Source organism: Panthera tigris, chromosome D1 (assembly GCF_018350195.1).
Source record: "Panthera tigris isolate Pti1 chromosome D1, P.tigris_Pti1_mat1.1, whole genome shotgun sequence".
NCBI lineage: Eukaryota > Metazoa > Chordata > Mammalia > Carnivora > Felidae > Panthera > Panthera tigris.
In genome coordinates, this window is record NC_056669.1 from 59928546 (window position 1) to 59941484 (window position 12939).

General features: G+C 41.6%; 2 protein-coding genes across 5 annotated transcripts in view; one reads left to right on the plus strand and one right to left on the minus strand.

Moving 5' to 3' along the window:
* Window positions 1-12939, minus strand: part of TRIM21 (tripartite motif containing 21) — a 145997-nt gene that overhangs the window by 112469 nt on the left and 20589 nt on the right. The window contains exon 2 of one of the 4 annotated variants that reach the window (XM_042957959.1): window positions 9631-9738. The exons of the other annotated variants lie outside the window; for them this stretch is intronic. Coding sequence (XP_042813893.1) covers window positions 9631-9650 — 20 coding nt within the window. The 5' untranslated portion in view covers window positions 9651-9738. The remainder of the gene's footprint in view (window positions 1-9630; window positions 9739-12939) is intronic. 4 annotated transcript variants of the gene reach the window in all.
* Window positions 8350-9303, plus strand: LOC102972207 (olfactory receptor 52M1). Its single transcript, XM_007089416.2, has one exon. The coding sequence runs from the start codon at window positions 8350-8352 to the stop codon at window positions 9301-9303; it is 954 nt and encodes a 317-aa protein (XP_007089478.2).

Genomic DNA, 12939 nt, shown 5'->3' on the forward strand with positions numbered 1-12939 from the left:
GGAAAATTACTGGGATTAAAGAGGGGCATTAAATAATGCTAGAGGTTAACTCTCCAAGACCGTCCTTAATGTGTATACACTTTACAGAACATCAAAACATGCAAGGCTAGAACTGCAAGGAGAAATAGATGAATTCCAAATTATAGTTGGAGATTAACTTCCCTCTATCAGTAAGTGATAGATCCAGCAAGTAGAAAATCAGGACATAGTTGAATTGAACAGCACCATTAATCAACTGGATCTAACTGACCTCTGTAAGTTACATTATTTAACAGAATATTCTTCAAACTCACGTGGAACATTCACGAAGATAGCATTTTTTTAAATGTTTATTTTTGAGAGTGAGAGAACACAAGCAGAGGAGTGGCAATGAGAGGAGGAGACAGAATCCAAAGCAAGCTCCAGGCTCCGAGCTGTCAGAGCAGAGCCCAACGTGGGGCTCAAACTCACAAACCATGAGATCATGACCTGAACCGAAGTTGGACACTTAACCAGCTGAGCCCTAAGATAGGATTCTGGGCCACAAAACACACTGTCTAGTAGGTTTAAAAATAAGTCAGTCTACTCATACCAAAATGGAATTAAACTAGAAATAAGGACTGCTGGAAAACCCAATACTGAGGTTAAATGTTTTTTAAATAGATGGGTCAAAGACTTAAGTTAAATAGTTTGAAGTTACAATAAAAATATGATTTGTATTTTGTATTCTAAGTTTTATATTCAAAGTTTGTGGAATGCTGTGAAAGCAGTGCTTAGAAAAAAATTTAGCCTTGAATATATATTAGAAGAAATGAGATCTAAAAGAGGACCTATACTTCTATCTTGGAAAACTAGATGAAGGGATTTAAGCCTCAAGTAAGCAGTAAAGAAATTAGAACAGACATCAATGAAATTGAAGTCAGGAAGTCAATGGAGAAAGTCAAAACCAAAAGCTGGTTCTTTTACAAGATCAGTAGAAGTGATAAACCTCTAGCCAGGTTAAGGGGGGGGGGAAAGATACAAATTATTAAACAGAAATGAAAGAGGGACCATAACCACGGACCCCTACACGGTAGAGGAGTATTTTTAACTATACTCATACATTTGACAATCTAATGAAACAGACCAATTCTATGAAAGATCATCTCTGAAACTCGAACAATAGATGAATATAAAGAAAATGAATCAGTAACTTTCTAACACAAGACACACAGTCCATATGGGTTCACTGGGGAATCTCAAAAACAGGTAGAAAAATCCTCCGCAAAATATTAGCAAACCAAATCTGGCAACACATAATATATACTGTGACCAACTGAGATTTATTCTAAGTATGCATGGTTGACTCAACATTTAAGAATTGCTGTAGTTTATCAAGTCAACAGGCTAAAAGAAAAATCATGAAGTCAATGGATGCAGAAAAAGCATCTGACAAACTAGCAATGAAAAATGTAGAATTGGAACCTACGGTATATGAATTCAAATTTGTTTTTCACACAGTACCTATGTAAATTTCAGGCAAATTAGTTAGCCTCTGTGTGTCTCAGTTTCTTCATCTGAGAAATGAGGATTATAGAAGCTCACATCTCCTCAGGTTGTTTTGGTGAAAAGGAGAAAAAGAATTTGGGAGATGATAGCCAGAGGAACAAAAGTATAGCAGCACAAGGTAGTAAGGGGAGGAGAAGATAAGAGGCGGTACTTGATACTGGGATAGGGATTTCATTTAATGACTGAGAATTAGAAGCTTTTTTATGTTTATTGGTATAATACAGCCCATCATTTGTCAAATCATTCTGACACCTGAATTAAGATTTTCAAATCTGCCTATGAAGATGTAGATCTGAAGGGGATTCTCTCATCCAGTTGTACATCCACAGTTACTTCAGGCTTTAACAGAAACCTCCCACATCCTGGAAAATGCAGAAAAGAGTAAATCACCAATGGTACTGTGTGGGAGTGGGTAAAGGGATGCTAGGGATCTGATGGTTTGAGGCTCAGAGAAAGTTGATTGGTGGAATGAGGGATATAGAGGGAGGTGCAGGATAAGATAAAGGATGTGATAAAATTCACAGAAGATGTGAAAACTCAGGGGTGTGTGTGTGTGGGGGGGGTCAAGGATGGGACCAAGATAAGGAAAACCCGGGTTTAAGGATAACTTGGTCAAGGACACATGTCTAGGAAGTGTTGGTACTGGTAATTAACTAGACAGATGTGGATTCACGTATATGATCTTAACCACTATTGTATACCACTTCCCTCAGAAGTGAGAAGGGGCTCAAATTTGATCCCAGATCCCAAATCCTGGCTCTGCCACTTATAAGCTAGGAGGATTTTTTCAAAGTTCTTTATGTTGAGCACCAGTATTCCCATTTATGGATGAGAAAAAAAATCAGCCTTCAGACTTCAGAGAAGATGTATGCATGTCACTCAAATATTTATTCCCACCTACTCCAATTCAGCAGTTGGCCTAACACACTGAAGAGTTCTTTTATAGGAATTTCACATGAAGGATGGCTTATTTCAGAGCAAGAATACAACTCATTGAAAGAGTTATAAACCAGAAATCCAATATTCAATTTATTTTGGGTCCCTGGTATCCATAGGTTAGCCTGACCAGAATAGCCTCCTTATATTTGATGGACTTATAAGGGAAGCCATGTTGTAAGACAGGGCTGATTGGATGAAGGCAAAGCTGAATCAACACATTCAAACATAGGATTAACATGTTTAACATCAAGCTTGAGGTTTTCCTTTGTGTTGTGGAGCGGTCTGTCATGGTCTCTCATCCTTGGGCCAGGATGCCCTCTCCTGGACAGTGCTAGAATGTGTATGGACCATGTTTATTTCGGATTCATCTCTGCTTCCAAGGCTGAATAGACTTCTGACTCACATTTAATACAGATTTAAGATATCCTATGGGGAACGTTAGTATCTTTAATGTTCTTTTACACAGCTCATATGCATACTTCTCTATCAGTTGAAAAAGGTGGTCTTGAGTTGGTCCATAAAGTCAAATTATTAAAGAGGCCTTATAACCTTTAACATGATTCAATTGATACACTGATTTATTGACTATTTATAATTTCTAAGTATCATGAAAGATATGTATAAGAATCCTAGCCAACCTACTAAATTCTAAATTTAAAGGAGGAGTTCAATTGGATGTGGTATTTACTGAACCAAGTTTCAAAAGCTAGATATAGATTCATATCTGGGATGACATTCCTACTTTACTTGGCAGAGGGTATAACATGTGCACAAGCACAAAAGCAAGGAATTACCCTGCAGCTACAAGCAGTTTTACATAGAATATAAACTTAAGGTTGGGAAGGAGGTAGCAAGCTTCTAGAGTTCCCAGATTTTCCTGAGGTGCTGGAAAGTAAGATACTCTGGAAGGGGAGTAAAAATGAGAGCCTTCATGTATTGATTCTACTGCATTAACCCCTGTTCTGACCATATTGGTTCCTGGTCTAAAGGAGACAGGAGGTCTCCCAGGCTGATGAGAGCTAATGCTTCTGAAAGACACAAAAATTATAGTAGTTCTAACAATGCTGTTTATTAAGTGCCTGATAGGTTTTCTTACAAGCCTCTTCATACACAGTATCTCAATTATGAAAGCTACCCAGAGATGATTATTCCTACTTTACACTGAGGGAAAAAAACAAAAAAACCTTGTTCAAGGTCACACAGTGGGTATTATGACTGAACTAGCTTGCAAACTCAAGCCTTTGGAGCTTCCAAGGCCATGTCTTGCCACAGTCCTAAATCATGATACCCACCAACACATAAGCATCCCATTAAGATACACCAAGATGGGTGCCTGGGTGGCTTAGTTGGTTGGGCAACATACTCTTGGTTTGGGTTCAGGTCATGATCTCAAGGTTTGTGGGTTTGAGCCCCACATTGGGTTCTGCCCTAAGAGTTCAGAGCAGGCTTAGGATTCTCTCTCCCTCTCTGTGCCCCACACCCAAAACAAACAAAAAGCAACACCAAGAGATAAACCACTTTCTCAGTTTGGCTTCTCTCCTTTCTGAGGAATGGGAATGGGATGTTAGGTTGGAAAGGTTAGTTTCAGAAAGACATAAAGGAGATGCACTGTTCTACCTCCAAGTCCATGGGATCCATTCCTCAATAATGTGAACCAGAGTGGGGTGGGGGGGGGAGGGGGGGAGTCCACAGTATATAATTTTTAGGGAATAGCCATTGGTTTGTCTTTAATTTTTTGGTTTGTATTAAAGTTTAGAGACACTATTATCACCTCCAAATACTTTCAGAATATCAAAACTTCATTAGATATTTACAGCCATGCTGAACTCTAATTACAAGGAGATTCTTCATCCTTTTCCTATAAAAGCTTTTATGATTTCTATTTCTATTGGTGCCCTTAGAATAGCTACAGACTCCAGGGAGGCCAGATACAACCAGCAAGAGCAGGACTTGGACACCCAAGTAATCATGACTCAATTAGAGAGTCTGTCTGTTCTCCTGAGACCTCTCTGGACCAAGCCTGACATACTAGGGATAGCTATGCTTAAGGTTAGATTTTGTGTTCATTCTTCTGGGACAAAGCCTGTTATTTTCCTTCTCTACTAAGGGAAGTGGGAAGGTTAACAAGTCCAGATAGAATTCCCTCAACCCCTGAACAGAATGCTTATAAGTACCAGGCCTCAGTGGCATTTGCAGAGCCCTAGGCTCTTGCTGACAATACCCAGCAGAGGTAAGAGCATTATATAAAAGGGGAATCTAGAAAAGGAACAGAGGTCATCAGGAGGGGTTCCAAGACTATTAGGATGAACAGACTTGGGACCCTTGGGCATTCTACTTCTGACTGTGCTCCTGTGTAAGTCTCCAAGACAAGACTCAGAGGGAAGGAATTCTCTTGGGAGGAGACTTGAAGTGTGGAATCCATACAGAGCTCATGCTTCCTTACGGATTCAAGGAGTCTGAAGAGGCCCTCTAGATTGCTAATGGCAATCCAAAACACTCCAAGACACCTGCCAATGTTTTCAATACGCAATAGGTTATTCTCATTCAACATAGCTAGGCATTGTGTTACCCCAGGGATTATACTAGAGAAGATAGGAATGCTCCTTACTCTTATGAAACTTAGATTGTTTGAGGCATCATCCATGTAAGTCGGCAATTCAGAGCACTGTGTGTGTATAGTACAAAGACAGGCACTGAGCACAGACAGGGTTGGAGCGATTTAAGGTGACATCTAAGTTATGGAAAGGTGCATATGTAAGGATTGGCTAGGTGAAGAGGAAAGCCATCCCAACACCAAGAACATGGGTAATTCTTAGAGGCAAAAGAACATGATATAGTTAGGAAGTAGAAAAAAATTTCAGCCTTGTTGGAAGGTAGTGGGTAGGGTCAAGAATGGTAAAAAATCTGGTTGGTGTTGGCAGATGTATTTGGATAGAGCTCAGGTGGCAGGTTGGCCTGACTCCTTATATCCTCATGGCAACTCTGAGCAGGAGCTTCAGTAGCCTCCCCTTCTATTGTGTTTGAAGTGTGAAGGCTGTTTGACTAGGGAGACATATGTTAAGGAATGTTAGGATCTTAGGGAAAGGATGGGAATGGGGCAGTCAGCAAAGTTAACCAAGACTCAGCCCAATCCCATTTAACAACGGAAGTGCATCTCTCCAGTCATGGGTACCCTTTTCAGTTTTATGAGGTGTTTCTGGAGATGAATAGGAAGAGGAAAACATGGAGAGGAAATGGTCATTGGGAAAAAGAGCTCTGTATGTTGTCAGGTATAGGGGAGGAAAGAGAAAGGATACAAATAAAATCTGCCTTCTTCAGGGCTTGAGGCCATTCCAGGGGATTGAAGACATTTGGCTTGGCTCTAGTAAGTCTGATGTAGTACACGTGTGCTGTATTTCAAGAGAAATCACTTCTGATGTCTAGAAGTCCCTAGTTATACTTAGCTTTGTATGTAACTTGGGCTGTGAGATCTTCCCACAACAGGACTTCTCTGCCCAAAGTCTGAAGGAAACGATTCCCCAGGTTGTGAGGCAGTATTGAGGAGACTCAAATGGCATCAAAAGAACAAAAAAAAAGACTGCTGACACCTCTTCACTAAAATAGGAGGGTAACTGCTGAGGGAGGAGGAGCATGGGGATAGAAAACAAATTCGCTTGCCAAGTCCTGTTGATTTTTCCATTCAAGGATTCTTCCTTTTCTGGAATAAAGATTCCCTATGTGATTACACCTTTGCTTAGTGTAGTATCAGGTTATTAAAGCCAGTTGATTAGATGCAAGGGTGAAGTAGACAAGTCCCCTCGTAAGTCTAGAAGTCCTGGTAAAGGTCATTTAGCCCTGAATGCCATTCATTTGCCTGTAGAACTAGTTCTGTAAAGTTGTCAACTTTCAGATTACGTGTCCTACTAAGGAAGAAGACAACTTCTGAAAGACAGTACTGAGTGAAGATTGTACATTGGGATCTGGTGTGACCCATCCAAACCAGTGGCCTGGTGAAAGTGGCAGTTGAAGGGATTATCTACAGAGGCCTGGAAAGGGTTAAGGAAACTGACAAGGGGATGGTAAAGCACCAGAACCAACCTTGCACATTATTATCTAACTCAGGCCTGACCACATAAGGGAAGCTGCTGTTGCCAGAAAACAGGAGGGGTCACTTTTTAGAGCTGTTGCCTTTGGTAGAAAACCATGGCAAGGCCATATGTGCGTGGCAGGAAGGGAACTGGAGAACATGTTCCTGATCTCCAGTCTCCTTTTTGTACCTCTTATTGGTGTCTCATATTGGCTGAACTCCTCTAGAAAACAGAGGAGAAGGGAATCTGGGTAATGCAGCCCTATAAACACCAGCTTATAGGGACCTGGGACAGGGCTTCAGAGGGACAAATGGAAAATAACCAGCACACAGGGTGAAAAAACCAAGACAGGCTCCCCTTGCTTGACTTCACCTGGTCACTTCAATCACAGGCTGGTTCCTATGCTCTTTTTTTTCCCCCAGCCTCAATGATTCAGCCTTTTTACTGCTACTGCCAACACCGTTCCCATTTGTAGTGATAGAGGAGAACCTTGAGATGGAGAGGAAACCCAGCTCATCGAGAGGAATTCTGTGGGATCAAGTCACTACTATGGTGGTCATCCTCCCAGTACCGTGGCTCCCTAGAGAGGCATTCCAAGGTTTTTTGAACTTTAATATTTCAAGACCAAAAATATATCCAATATTCTCAACTGAGAAGAACTAATGCTTACTGTTAATGTGTCAGACATTGCATTCTTGTTTAATCCTCATGCCTCCTCTAGGCTACAAGTGTTTAAGTTTGTTGTCAGTTGAAGTCAATTATATAACCGATATGATAAAGTAACTTGCCTCAGCTCCTACTGCCAGGATCTGAAACCAGATCTGGAAAATTCCAAAGCCCAGACTATTAACTATCTGCTATAGTCAACCCAACAAGGTTCAAGATGTAGAAGACAAAGCTTATATGTTTTTCTCCTTCCTTGACATTCCTCTAGTATAGATAGGAAACATTCTGGTATAATCCTTTAGACCCTGAGGAAAAACCCACACAAAATTGCTTCTAGGTCTTTTCTCAAAATACAAATATCCCTTTAGCCAGTTGTCCTGAACTCCAGGTAGGGCATTTCTTCTTTGGCCAAATACTTGTCTTCTAGGCTTCATGCCACTCAGAGCTGAACGGGTCTTCTTCCCTAATGGGGAGAATGCTCTGCTTCTGGAGCCTTATCCTCTATTTAGCCTCCATAAAAGGAGAGGGCCCTTGCAAGGATCTGCCTCTCGGCAGACAAACTGAGTTACATTCATCAGCTTTTGCTTTTCAGGAATTGCTTTGTTTCTATCCTTCAAGGTCCCTTTTCTTCACCAGTCCATGTCTTAGTGATTTTTGGCCTGTAGATTAAAGGTTTCAGATCATCCAATAGCAAGTGTTGGCCTCAAGCTTAACCTTTGATTTACCACAGAGCCTAGACAGTCCTGGGGGTCTATCAATGTGTCTTTTCAAGAAGCTCTCATTTTGAGACCTAATAGAATACTGAGAGATACCGTATAGTTTACCTTTAAAGGACTAAATAGGTACTGGTCTGCCTTAGGTCATTTCAATGATTGATGTAAGAACATTGCTCCTTGGGAGTCCTATTATACAGAGATACTCTTACATTCAAATATGTGTTTGGCTTGTGCTTGGCAAATTTTTGTCAGGTAAAATTTTGTGACCATAATAATATGACACTTACACTATGATATTGTTCCATGATTTCTTTTAAGAAGTTTATAGCATCTTACCAATGATTCTATTCTTTATTATAGGATTTAATAAAATATTTCTAGAAAAAGTTTCTATGGCATTTTGGGGCATGAGTGAGAAGGTTCATTTATGAATCATGCTCACTTTTCAAAATTCCTGCTCAGTACCCAGCTCCTTCCAGCTTGCCGGCATCCCAGGGCTGGAGTCCCTGCATCTCTGGCTTTCCATCCCCTTTGGCTCCATGTACCTGGTTGCTGTGGTGGGGAACATCACCATTCTGACTGTGGTAAAGGTGGAGAATAGCCTGCACCAGCCCATGTACTTCTTCCTGTGTATGTTGGCGGTTGTTGACCTGGTTCTATCCACTTCTACTATGCCCAAACTGCTGGGAATCTTCTGGTTTGGTGCTGGTGATATTGGCCTGGATGCCTGCTTGGCCCAAATGTTCCTCATCCACTGCTTTGCCACAGTTGAGTCAGGCATCTTCCTTGCCATGGCTTTGGACCGCTACATAGCCATTTGCAACCCACTACATCATACCACAGTGCTCACTCATGCTATGGTGGGACGGTTGGGGCTGGCTGCCCTCTTTCGGGGGGTACTCTACATCGGACCTCTGCCTTTGATGATCCGCCTACGGCTGCCCCTTTACAAGGCTCGTGTCATCTCACACTCTTACTGTGAGCACATGGCTGTGGTCACCTTGGCATGTGGTGACAGCAGGGTCAACAATGTCTATGGGTTAAGCATTGGTTTTTTGGTCCTAATCTTGGATTCCATGGCTATTTCTGTCTCTTATGTGATGATTTTCCGGGCTGTGATGGGGCTAGCCACACCTGAAGCCCGACTTAAAACCCTGGGGACATGTGGTTCTCACATCTGTGCCATTCTGATCTTTTATGTTCCTATTGTGGTTTCTTCTCTCATTCACCGATTTGGTCACCAGGTACCTCCTCCAGTCCACACTCTACTGGCTAACTTCTACCTCCTCATTCCTCCAATCCTTAATCCCATTGTTTACGCTGTCCGCACCAAGCAGATCCGGGAGCGGCTTCTCCAAATGCTGAAGACAGAAACTAAGTTCAAGTGACCATTACTTCCTTCCCTCTCAAACATATGGAGAAGGTATTTAAATATGGTGGGCAGCTTGCCAAATGGGAGCTTCAAGCCGTCTGAGAGGTTAGGCCCAGTGTTCTCCAGTTTTTGTGATTCCAAAGGAATGTTAATGTACAGCTTTAAGTTCTATTTATGTTTATTTTAATGACTAAAGGGTATTTGAGCTGTAAAGGTGAAATTATGATGACCTCAGTAATACAAATAGTTAGGATATTTATAAGAATTAAGTGCTGAATGAACACTAACTTGTGAGGTAGTTAGTACTGTTCACATTTTACACATTGGAAATAGGATAGAATACCCTTGCTTTATCAGTTGCATGCAGAGCTTCTAAGATGCCTAGATCCAATGCTTTGGAGTTTAGAATGTTATATAATAGGTTCTACTTTTTTCTGTGCCTGCTTCAATTCTAAAAAAAAAAAAAAAAAATGGAGTCGTTTCATTCATGTGGACTTAACAACAGGAAAAGCAATTTTGATTTAAACCTTTAAGCCAAGATGCTAAAATTGCTTGTACTAAGAAAGCATGGAGTGTTCTAGAAGAATATGGCCTGTTAAAAAAAAGATCAGCTTAATGAAGGGCAGTGGACAAGATTATCAGGTTTCAACATGACCTTCGTACTTCTCCTGCAGACCCATTCCTGTCAAGTAGCCTGAAGTGTGTGAGGGCTCCATGAAGAGGAGAACCTCTACTCCTTGCAGTAGCTCTCCCTGGGTACATCTGTAGGATCCCTCACTACATATGGTCTTTTTGAATTGATCACAAAATAAGGTGAAGTTAGGAGTTCTAGCATTTCTAGGAACATTGACTTTACCTTCCAGATTAAGTATTAATTCAATACCTAGAAAAGGACTATAAAACACTTTGCTAGTTAAGTAGCTGCTGTTGAAAGTTACTAATGTGATTCTTAACCACAGTTTGTAGGCAGTTACTGTCCCTGCTTTGCACATGAGAAATGGATATTCCCAGAAGTGACAGAAGAATTGCCCAAGGTGACTCAGTTTATAGGAGGTAAAAAAAAAATTCAGCAGTTAAAAATTTGAGAGAGAGTGAGTGTTCATGAGTGAGCATGAGGGGCAGAGGGAGGGGGAGAGAATCTCAAGCTGGCTCCATACTTAGTGCTGAGCCAACAGGGGGATCTAGGCCTGATCCCATGACCCTGATATTATGACCTGAGCCAAAAATCAAGTGCAACACTCAACTGAGCCAGCCAGATGCCACATGGAATTCAGTGGTTTAGAATTCCAAAGCCTCTAGTCCTTATGACCCTCATTTTACTCAGCTGCGGAAAAGATGAAAAGCTTTTTTCCTCAAGGTCTGAATGGTTGCATATTTAATGTCTCTTACACAGCTGACACTATAGTCAGTCCCAACTACGAATGCACAGATCAGTTTCCCTTCAAAGGGTAGAACTGGATGCAACTCAAAGTTGGATTACAAACCCTTAACTATAACCAGGCAGGAAGATGTTGAGTCTATTGAGCTTTAGGTATACAACAAATGATCACAGACCTTAGTATGAAGGGAAGTAGTCAAGTGCAAATGAAAGATCACTATACAACAACCAGAATAAGTGACTTCTGATTCTGACTATTGGGATATCTAGAATGTGTTCATTTAGGGTTCTGATTATATTCACATTTCCCTGAAATCTCTAACTTTTAGCCTATTCTATCCCATCGTTACATCATGGTTTAGCTTTCCTGAACCTTAGGTCTGAGTTTGGGAAGAGTCAAATAGTCTTCATATAAAGGGAAAAACAATCATAAGCAAAGTCCTGTTTTGCTTACCCCCACCATGGTTGGGGACCAAGGGAAGGGGTTTGGAATTAATGTCAAGTATGTGTTCACCGGATCTCAGGGCCCTCTTTGTGGAGGAGTGTGGGAAAAGGCAAGGACAAGGACATGGCCTGGAGAAAAGGTCTGAAGCTTTAGCATTTAACTACCAGGTTAAAAATTGGAGAGAGGTGGGGCGCCTGGGTGGCTCAGTCGGTTAAGCTTCCGACTTTGGCTCAAGTCATGATCTCACGGTCCGTGAGTTCGAGCCCCGCGTCAGGCTCTGTGCTGACAGCTCAGAGCCTGGAGCCTGCTTCTGATTTTGTGTCTGCTCTCTCTCTCTGACCCTCCCCCATTCATGCTCTGTCTCTCTCTGTCTCAAAAATAAATAAACATTAAAAAAAAATTTAAAAAAAATTGGAGAGAGGTTAGAAACCTTGTTATTCTCCTTTAGTGCATAGCATTTATATTTTCTGAGGGAGAATATGCTCAAGGGACTTAGGTATAAACTTGAACCCAATTTATGGCACTCTTCATTTGGAGTTCAGCCTAGCACATGAATTTGCTTTTAGCAGATTAGCTATGGAATATCAATCCCTCAACTCTTATGTATTTTAGTATTGTGAAACCTGGATGTAGCCAAGAGGCATTCGGTTTGCTACCTAAGCAGAAAAGACTAAGGGGTTTTATAGAGCATACAACAAAGCATGGAGATTGTTGTGGCAACCTTCAAATATGCCTCCCCCATCTCCTGTGGTATGAGTGTGGTTGACTGTCAGCCTTAGCTGTTGCCATCTAAAAATCCATCACCATGTTCCACTGAGGTCACATTTCCCACAAGCAGCTCCTAGCCAATAACTAGGCATTTTAGGGATGGAGGGTAGGCCCATTCCTGCAGGACAGAATACTTGTGACAGGTAACTATGGCTATGGGACTCCTCACTGTACTTCTAAAAGCTTCGGCAAGGCCAATGAAGTCTGAGACCTTTCCTTCCTTAACCTCTTTCAATACTTTACAGAGGTCAGACTGGCATTGTGAGCAGATAGCTTGCCCAGCATCTAGCTCCCTCTGCATTTCTCTCATAGGCATAGCTTCCAGTAAGTCTAATCCCATTTTGTGGTCTGCTTCTTAGAGGACCAAGAGTGGTCAGAGCAAGCAGAATGTAAAGTGGGCATCTGGCTCGCTAACTCCCTGGCAGAGGAGGATGATGCCACCTTACTTAGTGGGTAGGGCATAGGTAGTCCTTCACACAAGATGATGACTCAATTGCTAAAGATTTCACTAGTGGGGAATTAAGAAGATATCCCAGTAGGGGGGAAACACTGTTGCAAATGTAAGGATACAAACACTTGAGAAATGTGGTGGAGGGTACAGTCTATAAAGTCATGGAATTTGTTTTTCTAAATTACACTGATGACTTGCAGAAGGATGGTAAGATTGAGAGCTATTAACGAGCAGTTAATGGTTATGCGTGAGAGCCCGAGCATCTAACTTACAAAAATATTATCTGCTGCAATGATACAGCTAAGTGATAGGCCAAAGACCATTGTTAGAGGCGTAGAGCACTCAGTGTTTGAATGCTCAGCCAGAGAAGGTCAGGGTTCTATTTTGGAAAACCTGGGACACTAAAACATGGCATGGGAACCTCTGGATGCCAACCTTTGGGTATAGTGGCCCTGTAGCTACTCCAAATGCTTGGACTTTGAGGTGACCCACATTTCCTTAGTAAGGGATGGCTTCTGTGAGGCAACAGGTGTTCCTCTCCAGAGCCATCCTCACTTCTCTTCCTGTCTACTGTGCTGATAACCAGGGTTAAAGTGCAGTATAACCTCCC